This window comes from Phyllobates terribilis, unplaced genomic scaffold (assembly GCF_046119375.1).
Source record: "Phyllobates terribilis strain yellow unplaced genomic scaffold, ASM4611937v1 Scaffold_4__5_contigs__length_816908805, whole genome shotgun sequence".
Classification (NCBI taxonomy): domain Eukaryota; kingdom Metazoa; phylum Chordata; class Amphibia; order Anura; family Dendrobatidae; genus Phyllobates; species Phyllobates terribilis.
In genome coordinates, this window is record NW_027362764.1 from 88,024,358 (window position 1) to 88,045,782 (window position 21,425).

General features: G+C 43.8%; 1 protein-coding gene across 4 annotated transcripts in view; it reads left to right on the forward strand.

The window, feature by feature from the left end:
- Positions 1-21,425, forward strand: part of SVIL (supervillin) — a 221,523-nt gene that overhangs the window by 43,777 nt on the left and 156,321 nt on the right. For all 4 annotated transcript variants that reach the window (XM_073677601.1, XM_073677606.1, XM_073677602.1 and 1 more), the window contains exon 2: positions 13,044-13,111. In XM_073677601.1, the coding sequence (XP_073533702.1) occupies positions 13,062-13,111 (50 nt within the window). In that variant the 5' untranslated portion in view covers positions 13,044-13,061. The remainder of the gene's footprint in view (positions 1-13,043; positions 13,112-21,425) is intronic.

A 21,425-nucleotide genomic window follows, 5' to 3' on the forward strand; every position in this document is an offset into this window, starting at 1 on the left:
CATTGTTTTGATGCTGCAGTTTGTCTTTTGATTTGTCATGTTTTTAAATAAAGCTGCTTTGTTTTTCATCCTTACTGGTGTTTGCATTTGACAAAACTTTTTAGATAGTCATGTGCGGATTACATGCATTTGTTACCTGTGGATTTTCCGCATCTAGTGAAATTCTACTGATAAAATGTGGACATAAAGCTCTGCGTACCCACAAGAGAAATTGACATGGTGAAGATTTCAAACATGCAACGCAGGTCAGTTTCATTCTGCATAAAAAAAAAAAAACCCATAATGGTCACGAAAAATGGCAATAAAATGAATGAAAAACGCCAAAAGTATTGACATGCTGCGTATTTAAAACTCCTTCACATCTGCGGGGGAAAAAATAATAAGAAACGGAACAGTAAAATGCTGTGATGTGTGAACATGCCCTTAGGTTTTGTATTTTGTGCGCAGTTTCTAAACCTCATGTGAACGTAACCTGAAGGGTCCACATCGACTTTAAGGATCGCTACCTCCAAAAGGTGCCACTAAAGTGGACCTCTCCCCCTCTGAAAAGATTTTTTTTTTTTTGAAGGATGGGGATCTGTGGTGTTTACCTCGTCAGCATGCATGACATTTTGACATTTTCCTGTATACTTCTCTGTAGACAGAACAAGGAAACTCCTAACAAAAATAGATGTCTGAATAACTAAATAAGGCAAAAATAAGAATACATGAAATTAATGACACTTTTTGCTATCTTATTAAAAACCTGTGTGGGAAGAAAGCCTTAGGCTTTGTGCACACAGTCTTTTTGCTGAGTTTTCCAAGCAGAAATTAAGCAAATACTCCAAGTTTTGGAGGAGTTTTGAGATTTAGAGGATGATTTTTTGAGTCATTGCTCAGTTTCTGCTCAAAAAAACTGTTTGCACATATCCTTAAGGTGGATATGGTTAGGAGAACTCCTTCTCAGAGCTTGTTTTTGAAGTGGTACATAATGCATGCCTTGTATACTTCTGATTTATTTCTTATTATGTAGTCTGTATTTGAGGTGTGTGCAGTTACTAGGTGAAGGCTGACATGATATACATTGATTATTGGGTGTGAACTCTGCACCTTAACATAGTAGGCAGAGGTGTAATGTAAAGTACTACGCTCCTGAGCAAAATCTGTCACTTCCCTTGTGTAGCTGGAGAACCATCGGTGAAGCCCCTGAGACACCAAGACTTGGATTATGTGGATACACCATACGACTATTTATTTATTTTACTCACTTATATAGCGCCTTTAATTCCACAGCACTTTACAGACATCATCATCACTGTCCCCATTGGGGCTCACAATCTAAATTCCCTATCAGTATGTCTTTGTAGTGTGCGAGGAAACCGGAGAACCCGGAGGAAACCCACACAAACACGGGGAGAACATACAAACTCCTTGCAGATGGTGTCCTTGGTGGGATTTAAACCCAGGACCCCAGCGCTGCAAGGCTGCAGTGCTAACCACTGAGCCACCGTGCTGACTATCTGGCTATAACTTATATTTTCCATTGTGGAAAGGACAACATTCCTTCATCCAAGTTGTTTATTGTAAACATATTGTTCGGTTTTCCTTTATATTCACGGTTTCATCACACTTTGCTTAAATCATTAGTATAAGCAAATATAAAAAACTGTATCCTCTCTTGGTTTCAGGGTCTACTCTGCGTGGAGTGGTGCAGAGTTTGTCTTTAATGGTGTACCCCCTAAAACGCCCCCAAATTAATTTAAAAACCTACATTTGGGTGTATTAAAATGTACTGCGATATGTTTCAAAAAGTCTCCCGTTCAAAATGGAGGCAAAAAGCCTTTAATGTGTTTTTTTTTATTTTTTTTATTATTATTAAAAAAGGAACAATTCTATTTTTCTATATGTGCGGAAAAATACAGTACGATATAAACCTGACAAAACTTAGTCAAAATAACATATACATTGGTGTATGTGTCAATATATTCTAATTTTTTTCCCCATTTTAGTCTGTGCACACTGCCATATACAGCTGTTAATTTATGTTGCTGTACACATACGTCCAGTGGAATGCACTGTATAAATGTGAACCTAACCTTATCAGGGCTACTTCTTTCCCCCCCTTCCTCTACTGCCTATTGAGATGTTTTTTCATATTTGATGGCAAGTTCAAGACCAGTCAGACAACCAGCTCACTGAGGGATCAGGTTACAGCTTTTTGCTGAAGTCTATGTAGGTGGGGAGTAAAGTTTGAGAGTTGGGCTACGTTCACACGTATAGTGTGCTATACGTCTAGCACTACATCAGCGTTTCCATCGGAATCTTCCTGGGAAAAACTATTCCGGCAACAGACCCGAAGGAGCTAGACTTTTGAATGGTGCCAACACTGTCTCTATGGCCATGGGCATACATAGAAATCATGGGGTCCCAGAGCAGAAGGTTTAATTGGGCCTTCCCCTCTGCCCCTCCTTCCCACCCCCCAAAAATTGGTCCTCCACGGAGTATAATGCGCTCCCCGCGGTCCTCCACGGAGTATAATGCGCTCCCCGCGGTCCTCCACGGAGTATAATGCGCTCCCCGCGGTCCTCCACGGAGTATAATGCGCTCCCCGCGGTCCTCCACGGAGTATAATGCGCTCCCCGCGGTCCTCCACGGAGTATAATGCGCTCCCCTTATAATACTCGCATCTCCCCCACTACTTTGGTCTCTACAGTGCGTCTCCTCGCCTGCTCCACTGTCTGACAGGGTGGCGTGATGGAGTGATGTCATCGCGCCGCTGCGTCAGACGCAGAGGGGAATGATGGGCGCTGACACCAGACCACGCCCGACCCCCTCCCTGTCGCCTGGCTCATGGGCCCCATGGCAGTCGCTTGGCCTGCCTCTAAAGGCAGTACGCCACTTCTGTTGCCCCTGTGTGGCCTCCATCTTGGCAGTATTCATCTTTTGCAGTGTGGGCAGAAAAAGGTTGATAAAAAGTACCATCCGTTTAATTTTTAGATCCGAAATCTATAGTACATATGAAAATAAGTAACTTTGTAATACTGTATCTTTTCAGAGAAATCTGCTTCTTTGTCTCCTTCTGAACTGATTTCAGTACTTGGGTAAAAGCTGTGAAAACTAAAGTGATGATAGATTTTCATTTTACTTAGATGACAGTTGGTGCTCATAAGATTCTATGGAGAGGGCACAAAGGTGAAAGAGACAAACATATTTTACTGCAAGTTCTCCTGAAACAGTTAATTTGAATATATGGGTAAAAAAAAAAAGTTGGTGTAACTGTGGTTTGAGGGTGGTGATGTCTGTTTCGGGGGCTGGGCTGTGCTCTCTTGCCAGCTTAGCACTTTTCTCATTAGACCCGGTGAAGGAGGGCATGGTAACTGCACATTCACAGGACTACAGATAGCAGGGAATGGCTGGGCATTTTTAATTGAAATATATTATAAAAGAGATTTTGTTTGATAAATAAAATAAAGACATTTAGGATGAAATTCAACTTTGGTTTCGGACCAACCCTTTAAAGATCAATCGAGGAGGAGAGAAAAACAGATTTCTCTGACATGAAAATAAGCAGCTTTGTAATATCTTATGTACTACTGATTTATGGAATAAAGATTAAAACATTGAAAAAGACAAATGGTTTCAGGACGGAGGCCGTACAGTGTCCACCTTGACTCGTCTGCTCCTCTCAAGTGAATGGTTCCTTTTGGAATAATGTTGTTTTTTTTTTTTTTTGGATGATTTCAGTGGAAACCCCGACACAGTGCTTAGCAAAGATCACTACATATGTGTGAACCTAGAGACACACAGGTAGTGTTGCTGCTTTATAGCAAGTGTCTATCTCCCTCCAGAGCTGGATTCACAGCTACATTGCTCAGCACTGCTGTACAGTGTTCTCCATACTGTTTCTGCCTCTGAGCAGACCTTTCTGCTCTCATGTTTGTGTGCTGTGTATGGGACACCTAGCCGCTAGTCTTCTCCTCCCACTAGTTCAGAGACAAGAAAACTGGTGAAATTGCAGGATACAAATAATATAATGGCCAGATATAGTGTCATTCTACATGTCACTTGAATGATAGGTATGGGTTAAATTTTTTTTTTTTGCACCTTTATAATAATTCTAAGTACAGTACAAAGTAGGAATGGGTTTAGCCTTGGCAGCGTGCTTGTAAATGTATGGATATTCTATTTTAGTGGCATAAAAAAAATCAAGTACAGTTTGACAAACTCTAATTTTCAGTGTCCATGTATTGGCTTATGTCTGATTTTATTTTAGATGGTGGAGGTTTCTTTAGCACATATTAAACTGTCTGCAATCTGGAGCACTTCTTGTACAAGTGCCAAACACACAAGCCCCCATTGTACATCTTATTACCTGATTCTAGATGATGTACTTGTGCTTTATCGTCCCTCTGCTCAGTGTCGGCTTCTTACATCTTGACATTGCGGGTTTCACTTGACTGGATATTTTCCTGGTCAGTTCTTAGAACTAAGGGGAAAAAAAGTCTTTGAGGATTTGTTTGGTAAATCACAATGTGGCTGAGCTCCACTTTACTACTGTTAGTTTGTGCTGTACTGTTACCGCAGCCGTGTCATACTGAACTCTTGATGGTAGTTGTGTTTTCATAACCTTTAGCCGCTCTTGTATGAGCTGAAAATGAGAACAAACTGATCTACACAAATGGGTTCCATATTTCAGCAAAAGCATCAATTCAGATTTTTAATGTCATGGATATACACTGATCAAAAAAATAAAGGTAGCACTCAAATAACACATCCTAGATCTGAATGAATGAAATATTCTCATTGAATACTTTGTTCTGTACAAAGTTGAATGTGCTGACAATAAAATCACGCAAAAATCATCAATGGAAATCAAATTTATTAACCAATGGAGGCCTGGATTATGAGTCACCCCCAAAATTAAAATGGAAAAACACACTACAGGCTGATCCAACTTTGATGTAATGTCCTTAAAACAAGTCAAAATGAGGCTCAGTATTGTGTGTGGCCTCCACGTGCCTGTATGACCTCCCTACAACACCTGAGCATGCTCCTGATGAGGTTGCGGATGGTCTCCTGTGGGATCTCCTCCCTGACCTGGACTAAAGCATCCGCCAACTCCTGGACAGTCTGTGGTGGATGGAGCGAGACATGATGTCCCAGATGTGCTCAATCGGATTCAGGTCTGGGGAACGGGCGGGCCAGTCCATAGCTTCAATGCCTTCATCTTGCAGGAACTGCTGACACACTCCAGCCACATGAGGTCTGGCATTGTCCTGCATTAGGAGGAACCCAGGGCCACCTGCACCAGCATATGGTCTCACAAGGGGTCTGAGGATCTCATTTAGGTACCTAATGGCAGTCAGGCTACCTCTGGCGAACACATAGAAGGCTGTGCAGCCCTCCAAAGAAATGCCACCCCACACCATTACTGACCCACTGCCAAACCGGTCATGCTGAAGGATGTTGCTGGCAGCAGATCGCTCTCCACGGCGTCTCCAGACTCACGTTAGCCGGTCATCTCCCGGCTGCTCGTAGCAGAAGTACCCCGCCCAGTTGCGCCGCTGACCTCCATGCGGCTAACATCGGGAGATCAGCAGCTAGGGCCGCTGATCTCCCAATGGCAAATGAGAAGGGAGGACCAGGGAGTGGCGCCGCCGGTCTGAATACTTCTGCTGCGAGCAGCCGCTCATCTCCCACAGCGCCGCTCCCCGGTCCTCACTAATACGATTCACTGATTTTGGCGCCAAATTTAAACACGCTCTCCGGTCTTCACTAACACAGTTCGCTGATTGGTCGCGGTCGGCGGTCACAACCAATCAGCGATATTGGCGCCTAATTTAAACACTGCTTTGCAGATTGGTCGCGGCCGGCCGCATACATATGCTAGAATACCCAATACGTTAGAATCGGGCCACCATCTAGTATTGGTATATTTGTGATCTTTCCTAAATATTCTGGTGTCCACAATAGCAAAAAAAAAAAAAAAAAAAAAAAAAAAAAAAAATCCGCTTCCTTTGGATGCTGTATGTTCGATTTCCATGTAGCAGTGCTGTTTTTGTGCAAAATGCAGGATAGTCCGCAATCTTTACACCAATGAGCAGTAGATTTCCCTGCAGCGGCCAGCCTCCGCCTTTCCTGATGACGTCTGATATATGCATAAGAGCTAGAGCAAGCATCGATCCACTGATCACAGGGGCTTCCATTCTGAAAGATTGTCTGTAGTGAGGGGGGGGAAAAATACACAGCCCATTTTATAAACTAAATCTTCAAATTTAATTTTTTTTTCTATATTGTAAATGGCTTCATTCACTAAGGGTTATATTATCAGTATTATCAGCTATCTCCTACATTCTCTAAGAAGTCTACAATGTAACACTTCTCATCTGCAGGAAATCTTGAAACAGACATCTCTTTATAAACTGTAGTGAGAAGCCTGGTCTGGAGGTCAAGTGCTGTCATGTGTCATATTGCAGAGAGCAGCAATTAGATGCGCTGGTTACTTATACCCGGACAAAACACTAGTATATGAGAGATCACACACATCTCCAGAATGCTGATCTCTCCTTGGCTGTTCTCTGGCTAAGTTTAAAGGATTATTATATTAAATGAGTAAAATTGCAAAGTTCTTGTAAAAACAAGAACCTTTTGCAAATTACTTATTAAAAATTCTCTCCATTTTCAAAAATGGAGATGTTTTTTGTTTACCGCTTGTTGTCTAGGTTACCGACCACCACTGTTTTAATAGTGGTGGCCGGTCTGCTAGGTAAGGAGTGCAGCACTTGCAAGTAGGGATGAGTGGACCCGGGGAAGTTTTGGTTTGTCGGGCTCCATCAAACTTTAGTCCAAAGTTTGGTTCGGGTACCAGAGCTCTACCCGAATGTTAACCAGAACCCGAATCCCATTGGAGTCAATGGGTACCCAAACTCACTGACTTTCTTTCGTTCTTAAAATTCACTTCCTCCTGGCAGCGGGGCTCTCAGTGCGGAGCCCGCTGTCAGTGTCAGAACGCTATTAACCTGCAAATTAACACCATGTCTGAAGGTTAATAGTGTTTTTATTTTACATGACGGGTTCCCTTTAAGAAGTGTCCCGATAATCAACACTTACGTTTTTTTGCAGTGCTGTTGATCTGTTTTGTAAAGGAGGTCGATGATATTGTTGACATGCTCACGCTGAGGATAGGTCATCAATATCTGGAGTCTGTTAGCTCCCCCTACTGAATGACTGAAGGGGTTACAATACACTACAAATTGCACAGCACCATACATTTTTTAGTGGCTGAGTGTGGTTACTGCAAGCTTCTCCCGTTCAGTTATATTGAAAAATGCTTGCATTACCATTCAGGGCCAGTACATAATCTGTGGCGCTGTGCCACTTTTTAGTGATTTGTGACTTTTTATTTTCTATATTTCCATTCAACTGATTGGTAAGGGTGATGGGAGTCAGACCCCAACCAAATTAATATTGATGAGCTATTGTATAGACGGGTTATGAATATTTAAAGTCTCCTGAGATGTTTCGTCCAAAGACGCATCCTTGTGTGTTAATTTGAGTTAAACTAACAAAAATGTAACCACTCTTGCCACAATTCCAGCGACGTAGAAAGAATGTTTCCCATTTATAGGAACAAATTGCTCCTCTGTTTGTCTCTTCACATTCCATTATTTTTGTGTGGGTTTGTACTTTACATGGTACATTGACAGTTATGTAATGTTTGTATGAAGAAACCTGTATTATGACTACGGGGGGGATACAAACAATGAGGAGCCGACTCAATTCTTACATCTGGATGGATGCTCCCATATTTAATTAATTCACTAGCAATGGCACCAAACTTTTTTCCATTGTAAATGTGTCCAATGCTAATCTTTGCCAGGAATCGTTTCCACTTCTTTTTTTCTGAGCTCAGTGGAAGATTTGCTTTGAGCTAAAGAATAAAAATCTTGGTTAAAAGAATTGGTGGATTTGGGCCATCCTTACTTATATCCTAACCTTTCCTGATCACAAAGTGTCCTACTTCTAGGACCCCTATTGATCAGTTGTGATCTGTGGGGAAACCTTGCAGTAAATGCTCACTTTCCCGGCAGTGCCCCCCACTGTTGGAATTAAGCATCACACACAGATTAAAAAAAAGACCCTGATTCATCAAGGCTATTATTATTATTATTATTATTTATTATTAGAACGCCATTTATTCCATGGCGCTTTACATGTGATAGGGATATACATAGCAAAAACATTTACATAATCTTAACAAACCGAGTCAGTGACTGGTACAGGAGGAGCGAGGACCCTGCCCGTGAGGGCTCACAGTCTACAAGGGATGGGTGAGGATACAGTAGGTGAGGGTAGAGGAGGTCATGCAGTAATGTGGTGGAGCGGTGGTTACTGCAGGTTGTAGGCTTGTCAGAAGAGGTAGGTCTTCAGGTTTCTTTTGAAGGCTTCCATGGTAGGTGTTGGGGTACAGAGTTCCAGAGTAGGGGGGATGCACGGGAGAAATCTTGTATGCGATTGTGGGAAGAGGAGATAAGAGGGGAGTAGAGAAGGAGATCTTGTGAGGATCGGAGGTTGCATGCAGGTAAGTATCGGGAGACTAGGTTACAGATGTATGGAGGAGACAGGTTGTGGATGGCTTTGTATGCCGTGGTTAGGGTTTTGAACTGGATTCTCTGGGCAATGGGGAGCCAGTGAAGGGATTGACAGAGGGGGGAGGCTGGGGAATAGCGAGGGGGGGGGGATGTGGATTAGTCGAGCAGCAGAGTTTGGAGGGGCGCAAGAGTGCTGGAAGGGAGGCCACAGAGCAGGAGGTTGCAGTAGTCGAGGCGGGAGATAATGAGGGCATGCACTAGTGTTTTTGCAGAGTCTTTGCTGAGGAATGCACGGATCCGGGAGATATTTTTGAGTTGGAGTCGGCAGGAAGTGGAAAGGGCTTGGATATGTCGTTTGAAGGAAAGATCAGAGTCCAGGGTTACCCCAAGGCAGCGAGCTTGTGGGACTGGGGAGAGTGAACAGCCATTGACGTTGATGGATAGGTCAGATGGGGGATATGAATGAGAGGGTGGAAAGATGATGAACTCTGTTTTATCCATGTTGAGTTTTAGAAATCTGGCAGAGAAGGATGAGATGGCGGACAGACATTGTAGGATTTTGGTTAGTAGGGAGGAGATATCTGGTCCAGAGAGGTAGATCTGTGTGTCATCAGCATAGAGGTGAGACTCTATGAGCTGTCCCAGGCCAAAGGTGTAGATGGAGAAAAGCAGAGGTCCTAGAACTGAACCTTGGGGGACACCGACAGATAGGGGGTGAGATGAGGAGGTGGTGCGTGAGTGGGAGACGCTGAATGTCCTGTCTGTTAAGTATGAGGAGATCCAAGATAGGGCCAAGTCCGTGATGCCAAGAGATGAGAGAATCTGTAGTAAGGGGGAATGGTCCACTGTGTCGAAGGCAGATGACTGGTACAGAAGGAGGAGGATGGAGTAGTCTCGCTTGGATTTGGCAGTTAGTAGGTCGTTGGTGACTTTGGTCAGGGCAGTTTCAGTCGAGTGATGCGGTCGGAAGCCAGATTGCAGGCGGTCAAAGAGGGAACAGTAGGAGAGGTGGGAGGACAGTTCAAGGTGGACATGTTGTTCTAGAAGTTTTGAGGCAAAGGGGAGAAGTGATATGGGGCAGTAGCTAGTCAGACAGGATGGGTCAAGGGAGGGCTTTTTGAGGATGGGTGTGATTGCGGCATGTTTGAAACATGAGGGGAAGACACCGGTTGTTAGGGACAGGTTGAAGAGGTGGGTTAGGGTTGGGATGAAGACTTTGGTAAGGTTAGGGATGAGGTGGGATGGGATTGGGTCAAGTTCGCAGGTGGTGAGGTGTGATTTGGAGAGTAAAGAGGAGACTTGACCTTTTGTAATGGTGGAGAAGTGGGGTTTGGAGGAGGAAGGTTGAGTAGGTATGAGGAGGAGTTGTGCGGGCTTTAGGCAAAAGCTTTGTCTGATGGTGTCAATCTTCTGCTTTAAGAATGAGGCAAAGTCTTCGGCTGAGATGAGAGAAGAGGGAGGAGGTGCTGGGGGGCGAAGGAGAGAATTGAAAGTGTTAAATAGCTGTTTAGGGTTGTGAGACAGGGAGGATATGAGCGATGAGAAGTAGGTTTGTTTTGCTGTAGTGAGTGCGGACTTGAAGATAGTGAGGGATTGTTTGAATGCGATGAAGTGCTCGATGGAGTGAGACCTTTTCCATCTCCTCTCCGCAACCCTGGAGGCCCGTCGCAGTTCTTTAGTAAGTTTGGTGTGCCAGGGTTGCCTGTTGATTGTGCGAGGTTTGGTATGCTTGAGGGGGGAGATCGAGTCGAGAGCTGAAGCTATTGTGGTGTTATATGAAGCAGCAGCAACGTCTGCATTGTGTAAGGAATTTATGTCTGTAAGAGGGAGGAGGGATTCAGACAGTGAGTGTAGGTCTAGGTGTTTTGAGGTTTTCTGCGAGCGTGTGTAAGTTTGTGGAGGTGGAGTGGGGATTGTGCACTTGGAGAGGAGAGGGTAGAGAATGTGAGGAGGTTATGGTCAGAGAGAGGGAGGGGTGAGTTAGAGAGGTTAGATAGGGAACAGAGGCGGGTGAAGATGAGGTCCAGTGTGTGGCCATCTTTATGAGTAGCTGCCGAAGACCATTGAGAATGCCGAAGGAGGAAGTGAGGGATAGGAGCTTAGAGACAGACGAGTGGGAAGTGTCAGTGGGGATGTTGAAGTCACCCATTATGATAGTGGGGATGTCTGTGGAAAGGAAGTGTAGCAGCCAGGTGGTGAAGTGGTCTAAGAAAGTGGTGGCTAGCCCTGGGGGTCGGTAAATGACCACCAGTTGGAGGTCAGAGGGGGAATAGATGCGCACACAGTGCACCTCAAAAGAGGGGAGTGTAACAGAGGGTGGCAGTGATATTTGGGTGAAAGCGCAGGTATCTGACAGGAGAAAACCTCCACCATGTTTGCCGTTGGGTCGGGGGTGTGTGGGAAAGGTGGAATCCGCCATATGAAAGTGCAGCTGGGGAGGCTGTGTCAGAGGGGGTGAGCCAGGTTTTGGTAATGGCGAGGAAGGAAAGTTTGTTAGTAATGAAAAGGTTGTGGATGTAGGAAAGTTTGTTGCAGACGGAGCGAGCGTTCCATAGAGCTCCTGTTAGAGCAACTAAGGAAGTGGGGATTAGTTGGATGGGTATGAGGTTAGAAGGGTTGCGACAGTTTGTGGAAGGTCGTGGATAGGAGGTAGAAGTAACTGTGGGGATATGGTGAGGAGGACCAGGATTTGGAGAGATATATCTCCAGCAGTGAGGAGGAGCAGAGAAAGTGTTAGCAGGTGGGAGCAAGAGAGGGCATGAGGTGGCTGTCTGTGTTTGGAGATCCAGGATTGAATGTTGAAGAATAATTCGGAGGAGGAGGTGAGATGAATGGGGAGGATGGAGGGAGAGATGAAGAGTTTCTTACTAGGTGTAGGGATTTGAGGAGTTACTAGAAAGTGGAGGACTATAGAGGAAAAAGTGAGAGCTAACAGAAACATAGTTAAAAGAGAGTAAGTGGTCAAAGTGTTGGTTACTTGACTCCTGCTCTGACTAACTGCCTCTGAAATAACTGCCACTTATCTCCGAAGCCACTTTGCACAAGAAGACGCGTGCGCAACCAGCACGCGTGCACCCCTTTAAAGAGCTTCTAAATATATAGGGCACATTAAACTATCAGGTGAGGGGCATTGTGGGAGCTGCTTGTGGCTAAATTCAGCGCTGCCCCATTGAATTACATTGATCCGAGCGTGATCCATTTCTTTAAAAGATGGCACTCTGATTGAAAATACGGTCGTGTGGCTGAGCCCTAATGGGATGTATGAAAATTAGTTTTTCTGACCTAGACACGTCATTTTAAGGCCAGGCTACCTGTTTTAACTGATTTCTTGGCTGTCATTATTATCTTAACTTCACGTGATTATTACTTGTATTTGATGTTATTTCAATATAGCTGCCCTTTCTGATTCTTTTTACTTGCTATATGATGCTATGCATTTTTATAAATATATAGCCATTACCTTTTTGAGGTCTTTTTTTCTTAAATTCCTTTGATTGTTCCCAGCTTCATCTATATATAGAGGGTTACTAGGTGTCCCACGTCGTCTTCTTTTTTTATTGTTGTGTGGATTAATTTTAAATTGTCTTTTTAAATATTTCTTTTATCTTGCACATACTCCATAAAGTGTGATATAGAGAGATAGATATATATCTACATTTATTAATTTTTATTTTTATAGCTCCAACATATTCCGCAGCACTTTACAATTCTAATATATATAGATATGATATGATATGATAGATTAGATTAATAGATTAATTACACTTGGGTCATTTTCATGCCTCTTATGAGCTTATTGAACTGTTAAAATCACATTTATGTAGTTGTGATTCTATTTAGTAAATCGCTCCTCACGGACCATGATGTCTTGAGTTGTAAAAAAATAGGAAGTAGGTAAAAATTGTGAGAAACTGTCTTTAACCAACTTATAGCGCTAATAATAAACCTGAATGATGGATCCAGGCTGTAGTAATGGCCAGGTAGATGCCACATGGCAGGGGTGGGAAGTCTTTTTTTTAATTTTTTTTTTAAAGCAGAGGTGCCTTTTGAATATTTATTCCATCCTTCGGGGGCCGTACAAATTGCACTCTAGCTCCTCCCGCAAGGTACGTCCTGACGCTGGCACTGGTGTCAGGACTTCATCTTTCGTTGCATGCGCCTCAGCGCTCAATAGTGATCACTGCATGCAAGAAATTACCGTAATGGGCTGGCAACCGTCAAAATCAGCTGCCGGCCCAGGCACTGCGGTCCCCGGGAATCTGCCCCGGGGGGGCGGAAAAAAAAAATCATCAAGTGCCGAAAACAGCTCCTGGCCCTGAGGTTCCCCACCCCTGCCATATGGGATAAATGTTTGCAGGATTTTTCTGTTCACCCTTATATAATGTCTTATTTGTTAAATGCCTGCAGTGCTAATGGTCATGGTACAGGTGGAGGAATCATATTAACTTGTTCTTCTTGCCTTTTATTTTTCAGATCACACGGTTTTTGTGAATGGTTGCTGTTTGGACTCTAAAGAAGAAGCATCCATCGGGCAAAGAAAAGTAAGTGATCAGGAACCAGCACTGGATTAAAAGCCGCAAACTTTAACAAAAACTTATGTCTCCCACATTGTGCGTCAGGGACTGATAAAGCGGCACACAGAATGTGTGTATGGGCGCCGGACAGGTGGGCCGCGGGCTCTGGCGCATCTTTGACTGTGAGGCAGCATTTGCGTTTATCTTTTGTACTTTCAGGCATAATGGCTGTTCTTTATTCCTTTGCTGATGCCGATCATTTGTGCAATATAGTCAGTTACCTACGAGTAGTTTAAATGTACTGATTAATAAAAAAAAAAAAAAAAAAAAAGTTTTTTCCCTGTGGTTTTTGTTTTGTGGCTTTTTTTTTCTTTTCCCTTTTCATTATCCCAGTGAATTTTTAAGAACCTTTTTCATAGCTGTTATTTTGTGAAATGTGTCATGCTTTTGATAAAGCTTTTTTACAATATTTGTGCTTTATTACTGTTTGGTAACAGCTGGTGAGTAATTGTAGGTTAGAGGAAAGAAAAGTAAGTGATAATTGAGGACTGACGGACTATAATGGAGGTGTTGGTGCTCGCTTGTAATGTGTTTGAAAGCAGAAGTTAGCAATTTGCAGAATAGATGTTACAGCCCTTTTTTAGGGAATGTTCACATGAGGTGGATAAACATTTTTATGAACCAAACGGAAAATCCAGTGCATTACAGTAGGCGTATTGTATGAGATTCTATCAATACTTAATTTTTATTTCTGTGTAAAAGTACATTAAAGCCATGTTCACATGAGGCAATTGAACTGCATTTTTTTTTTTGCAGTGATTTTCTGGAACTTCGGTAATATCACTGCATTTTTCTGTTTTGAAAAATTACGTAAAAAACTGCAGCGTGATGGTATTCCTTGGCACATGGCCTTATTGTTCCCCCTCTGATATATTTGGACTGGGGCATCGTTACTCAGTGATACTTAGAGCTGGATCCTCGGCCCCGACTGAGCAGAACTTCTGTTCGTCTGACAGTGCAGATAAAGTCGCCCACTTTTGGCTTGGGCTCCAAAAACTTCATTGAAAAAATGCACAGACTGCATCAAACACTGCACAGGGGGAAAAGAAAGAGCCGCTGCCAGATGGGGAGTCAGTGGCTTCTCACCTCTGAAAACCAAAAGTATAGGTGTCAACATTCCAATCACCATCTCTTGGGCCAAATTTAGGATACCGCCATACATCTCAGATAGTCATCTGGTGGGGGCTTTACTGACTCTACATGCACAGACTCTAGCACCCCCCCAACTGTGCAGGAAAGTGCAACATAGCCCCATTCAAGGGCGGCAAATTCATAAAGGACCCTTATTGTGCGGTCGCAGTGCAGAATATCCGCACATCATGTGGCTTTCTGGAGTCGTTAATTGCATTTTACCTTCTAAAAATGTGCCTGGTTGACCAGCGGTGATATCGAGGAAGGCTGCAAGGTGTTTCATCACCTGCACAGAGGAGAGATGATGGCGTACCGCTGACCCCGATACTGGACTATTAATAAAGATCACTCGTTCTCTTTAGACCTTGTGCTTTACATCTATAAGCCTCTGTTAAAACTGCACCTACGTGTGTGAGTTTGTATTGGGTTCATTTAATTTTTTTCCGAATGTACCCCAAAAAATTGAGCCTTACGAATTGGGTGCTGTATGCAAAAATAAGTATCTGGCTGGTGGACAGAACCTGCAGAGCTCCTCAATGCAAAGTGAAAAAATTCTCTTGTCCCTGCATTTATCATTACCCTCTTCAACTCCTGACCCAGCTGCTTCCTCCTCCCCCTGCCAGGGACTTTTACAGTGATTTATGACTCATACAGGGAAAATTGACCTCCTGTTTCTACATAGAGCTTAAAAGGATTCAGCTGGTCAGTTTTTAATCACGTGATGTCCTAGACCTAATGGAAAAGAGAAGAATCTGGGTAGAAAGGCAAAATGAGCAATTGTAAGTACACAGTGCCATATAATTATAATTACTGCAATATTTTAAGAAGATAAAAAGGGTGATGGAAGTGCTTCTTTAATTGATGGCATATCACTAGAGTTGCTGAGGTTGTGCATCACTCTGCAGAGCCGCCACCTCTTTCATTCCTTCATGATCAGTGGGGGGTCCCTGAGGTCGGACCCTCGGTGATTATTTATTGATGGTATATCCTAGCAATGACACAATTTACTCAGATGGGAATTACCCTTTTATATTGACTTGTTTCCTAGGTTTTGCTCTGCGCAGTGCCATTTATCTTAAATTTTCATCTTTTTTTATTTTTCTATTTTTTTGTACTACTTTTCTGTGCCCATTTATGTCGCTGCTTCCTTATTCCCATGAACTTTTCATCTTGCTAACTTGGGCATGGAGAATGAATAAAACAAATTGTGTTTTCGAGCAGGATACAATGATACACGCAGAGGGGATCAGATCCATGAAATGCTCCTTGAGTTATTCGGGACATATTTTGAGCGCGGGTTTTAGATGACCCGTTCCTCCTGTTCCATGGAGGCTGCACAGTTTCCCTCCTCCCTTTCCGCTCTCTGGCTCCTTGCAGCGATGATTTAGTAACACTCTCTGAAAGGATTACTATATATTCTAGGAGCATAAACCAGGCGTAATTAGAAGTTACGGTAACGAAGACCAAGGTAGAAATGTGTCGGTGTGATTTATAACCCGCTTCTAGGACACTAATCCTAACGTCTCATGTCAATTTACGGGTCAGTTAAACACAATCTGTCAATTTATTTTCCTATTTACAGGAGGAATAATAGAGGATTGTTTCAAAGTAAACAGTTATCTCATGTTAGAATACAAGGACGATTTATCTTGCTAAATGCTCCAAAAAGTGGATGATTTGCACCATATTTGAGTTTTAGACACTTTATACACCTGCAAGTCAAACGACATGGCCTTTTTGAAGAAAGGCATGACTTATTAGGAAAGGTGAGCTCAAATTGTTGGCACAAAGTAAGATGACTTATAGGTGATGTAAACTTAAGACCATTTAAAATTTGGCACAATTTAATACCGTACAGTCTCCAAGTTTGCTCTGTCAAAGAATTAGGCATTGATAAATTTTGATGCAATGTCTTAAATGATCACTCTAATATTTGATAATTTGCTAAATGAGAAATCTGAACAAACATGTTCCTTTACCGTTGAATAATTGTTACAAAGTACCAGCCACTAGGTGTCCACCTTTTGTGTAACTTGCTGCCTGCTGTCAAGTGTAATCTGTCTGTAGCAGCAGAGATGCTGTGACCGATTAGGAAGTAAGAGTGGGTATTCATCTCTCTGCTCATGTCTCTGCAAGCTATTGAACTATGGCAGGAGAAATGCATGCAGGGAGGTGAGTGAAAGAACGTTCATGCACTACTGCACCCAATTTATTATATATTTTAGGAGCTGGAGTCAGTCCATTTTATACCGACTCAGATTCCACCAAAATGGACACCGATTCCGACTCCACAGCCCTGATCTCGCCCTCTTCTGTTAGAGCCTTTTCTCTATTATACTTTTATTATAAGAGACACTGTAATAAGAGATCATGTAAATGAAGCACAAGATGTACAGGGATTTATATGCGGGTCTTGCATTTTACAACTTGGCACAGCCACTTGCCGCTCCAGATTTTTAAAGGGATTGTGCAGGTTTGCAAAAGTGAAACTGCTCCACACCTGTCCACAGGTTATGTCTGATATTACACTGAGCTCCATTGAAGAGAATAGGGTTAAGCTGGAAAACCACATACTTAATATGAACAGGTGTGGCGCTGTTTCTGGGGAAAAAATGGCATCTAGATTTGTTTAACCCCTTAAGCTACCGAGCGACTTTTCTTCATTTTTGTTCAAGTTTTATACTATTTTTTTCCCTTCAGAGAGCCATAACTTTATTTCTGTTGACATAATCGTCGAGGACTTTTTTGTGGGACGAGTCATACCATTCATTTTCATGCAGTAAAATGGTAGGTTTAAGAATCAATCCAAAGATTGTAAAAAAAATTAGTTTCACAATTTTCTGTATTTGTAATTTTTCTTTATTCCGTCCATGGAGCTGTGTGAGGGCTTGTTTTTCTGTGTTAAGCTGTGTTTTTTTATATCATTTTAGGGCACATTAAATGTTTTTGCTCTGCGACATCATTGGTCGGAAATTGCAAAGGAGTTGCCAGCAGGGGATCTTGATGATTTGCCTAGACCAATCTCCGGCTATCATTGTGCCAAGACAAAAGCGGGACTCATTGCAGAAGTGGATAGACCTCTATTGCTGTCTGTCTCTGCACCATGATGGCTTTTGAGAGCGGTGCCATGAGGTCAGTGGAGCACCTGTAGCTGGACGTCTGGCTCGTAGCCCAATATTGTGCAAACGCCTTCTGATGGTTTGTGTAGTCACGGACTCCTTAGGCTTGGTATGTGCTGTACAGCATGGATCAATTATGGAAACAGTAAATGGTAATTTCTTCAAAGTGCCGCATGGTAGCACATGAACTGGGGCCGCACATTGGCTCAGTGGTTAGCACTGCAGTCTTGCAGCGCTGGTGTCCTGGGTTCAAATCCCACAAAGGAGAACATCTGCAAGGAGTTTGTATGTTCTCCCCGTGTTTGCATGGGTTTCCTCCCACACTCCAAAGACATACTGATAGGGAATGTAGATTGTGAGCCCCAATGGGGACAGTGGCCATAATATCTGTAAATTGTCTGAATTGTAAAGCGCTGTGGAATATGTTGGCGCTATATAAATAAAAAGATTATTATTTATTAACTATACATGCTACCATGGTCTGCAGAGTCTCCAGAATTGTCCCCAATAGAGCGCATCTGGGATGTCATTGTTTGGCAATTACAAAGGGAGCTTTAGCCAGCTGTGGATCTTGATGATTTGCCCAAAAACATTCAACTGCCTGTTTCCCTTAGGCCAGTTTCACATGTCCTCATATCTCCGGTACCAGTTTTTATCAGTGTCCTGTGTGGCAACAGTGTGCTGCATCAGGATCACACGGACTGAGCCTGTGAATCAGCGGTACAGTTAGTTCTGTTCCCAAGCGCCAGGTGCTGAATGCTGCGCTCATCATGGTTCCTGCCGACGCTGTGATCCGCACCAGCAGGGACAATGATGAGGGTAGTGGTAGTCTCCTCCCGCAGTGTCCCCACCTGTAAAAATAAGAATAAAATAATAAAATCCATATACTCCTCTCTTAGGTGTCCCCTGCTGTAATCCATGCAACCGCTGCTGCAGAGGAGCTGGGGAGAATAAGCCGGAGCTGCACTCATTGAGTGACAGGACACCCCTCCTGAGCTGCAGCTCTGGAGCGGCTTGTTCTCTCCGGCTCCACTGCAGCAACGGTCGCATGGATTAGAGCAGGGGGACACCTAGGACAGGGAAGTACATGGATTTTTATTTTTTACAGGTGGGGATACTGTGGGAGCAGACTACCACTACCCTAAAAAAAACGGACTTGTCTCCTTGTGGAGCACACGGTCCGTGAAAACACACTGAGATGTGCGCAGACCCATAGATTTGAATGGGTCTGCGTGTGTCAGTGTCTCCGGTGCGTGTGGAAACTGTCACCACTCGTACCGGAGATACTGATGTGTGAAAGAGGCCTTAGTAAGCCATCACAGTGCAGTTTTGAATTCACAAGCTGCTCTAGCAAAATAAAAGCTGTACTGTGATTAGTTGCTGTGGAAAATATAAAAATTTTCTTTTAGACAGTTTGCATAAATGAGACCTATTGGCTTCATGCTAAGGGAATGGCACTTAAAGGTGCTACTAATGCGGTCTTCACAACACTTCCTCTCCTCATTTCTGTCAGTTGTTTTAGTCACAGAAACATGTGGAATAATTTATCGGAACTGTCTAAAAGTAAAAAAGACTGGCCTGTTGTCTCTAGCATTGAATCAGAGCTCTGCTTTAATTTTTTAAGCTGCTAAGGATAAATAAAAGCTGTGCCATCAATTACTTGCTATGGTCAGTAATGGTTTTGAACCACTTTGATAAATCTGCACCTCATCAATACTTTGGTATGGATTCCATGTGATATCTGCATCAAATTTGACATTTAAGTCTCAAACATGTGGCTCGTCGGCCCATGAGGTGTGGCTCTCGTTCATCTACCAGTTTGGGGCATTAGCCACCAGGGCTGTAGAGGCGGTGTAAAATGGACGGATTCAGACTCCTAAAATAGATAATAAATTGGGTACAGTAGTACAATGCAGGATGTGCTGTAAATGTTTTCATAAGAATTTGGGAAAGTTATGAAATGTCCTATAAATGTCTGTTCTGTTCCTGATCTAAGGGTCTAGACTTTTAGTTGAGGTGAATCTGTGCTTCACTTTATGTACACGCTCAGTAGTGAGGCCCGCGCTGCACTTTATGTACATGCTCAGTAGTGAGGCCCGTGCTGCACTTTATGTACACGCTCAGTAGTGAGGCCGTGCTGCACTTTATGTACATGCTCAGTAGTGAGGCCGTGCTGCACTTTATGTACATGCTCAGTAGTGAGGCCGTGTTGCACTTTATGTACACGCTCAGTAGTGAGGCCGTGCTGCACTTTATGTACACGCTCAGTAGTGAGGCCGTGCTGCACTTTATGTACATGCTCAGTAGTGAGGCCGTGCTGCACTTTATGTACACGCTCAGTAGTGAGGCCCGCGCTGCACTTTATGTACATGCTCAGTAGTGAGGCCGTGCTGCATTTTATGTACATGCTCAGTAGTGAGGCCCGTGCTGCACTTTATGTACACGCTCAGTAGTGAGGCCGTGCTTCACTTTATGTACATGCTCAGTAGTGAGGCCGTGCTGCACTTTATGTACATGCTCAGTAGTGAGGCCGTGCTGCACTTTATGTACACGCTCAGTAGTGAGGCCCGCGCTGCACTTTATGTACATGCTCAGTAGTGAGGCCGTGCTGCATTTTATGTACATGCTCAGTAGTGAGGCCCGTGCTGCACTTTATGTACACGCTCAGTAGTGAGGCCGTGCTTCACTTTATGTACATGCTCAGTAGTGAGGCCGTGCTGCACTTTATGTACATGCTCAGTAGTGAGGTCGTGCTGCATTTTATGTACATGCTCAGTAGTGAGGCCCGTGCTGCACTTTATGTACACGCTCAGTAGTGAGGCCGTGCTTCACTTTATGTACATGCTCAGTAGTGAGGTCGTGCTGCATTTTATGTACATGCTCAGTAGTGAGGCCGTGCTGCACTTTATGTACATGCTCAGTAGTGAGGCCGTGTTGCACTTTATGTACACGCTCAGTAGTGAGGCCCGCGCTGCACTTTATGTACATGCTCAGTAGTGAGGCCGTGCTGCATTTTATGTACATGCTCAGTAGTGAGGCCCGTGCTGCACTTTATGTACACGCTCAGTAGTGAGGCCGTGCTTCACTTTATGTACATGCTCAGTAGTGAGGCCGTGCTGCACTTTATGTACATGCTCAGTAGTGAGGTCGTGCTGCATTTTATGTACATGCTCAGTAGTGAGGCCCGTGCTGCACTTTATGTACACGCTCAGTAGTGAGGCCGTGCTTCACTTTATGTACATGCTCAGTAGTGAGGTCGTGCTGCATTTTATGTACATGCTCAGTAGTGAGGCCGTGCTGCACTTTATGTACATGCTCAGTAGTGAGGCCGTGTTGCACTTTATGTACACGCTCAGTAGTGAGGCCGTGCTGCACTTTATGTACACGCTCAGTAGTGAGGCCGTGCTGCACTTTATGTACACGCTCAGTAGTGAGGCCGTGCTTCACTTTATGTACATGCTCAGTAGTGAGGTCGTGCTGCATTTTATGTACATGCTCAGTAGTGAGGCCGTGCTGCACTTTATGTACATGCTCAGTAGTGAGGCCGTGTTGCACTTTATGTACACGCTCAGTAGTGAGGCCGTGCTGCACTTTATGTACACGCTCAGTAGTGAGGCCGTGCTGCACTTTATGTACATGCTCAGTAGTGAGGCCGTGCTGCACTTTATGTACACGCTCAGTAGTGAGGCCGTGCTGCACTTTATGTACACGCTCAGTAATGAGGCCGCGCTGCACTTTATGTACATGCTCAGTAGTGAGGCCGTGCTGCACTTTATGTACACGCTCAGTAGTGAGGCCGTGCTGCACTTTATGTACATGCTCAGTAGTGAGGCCGTGCTGCACTTTATGTACATGCTCAGTAGTGAGGCCGCGCTGCACTTTATGTACATGCTCAGTAGTGAGGCCCGTGCTGCACTTTATGTACACGCTCAGTAGTGAGGCAGTGCTGCACTTTATGTACACGCTCAGTAGTGAGGCAGTGCTGCACTTTATGTACATGCTCAGTAGTGAGGCCCGTGCTGCACTTTATG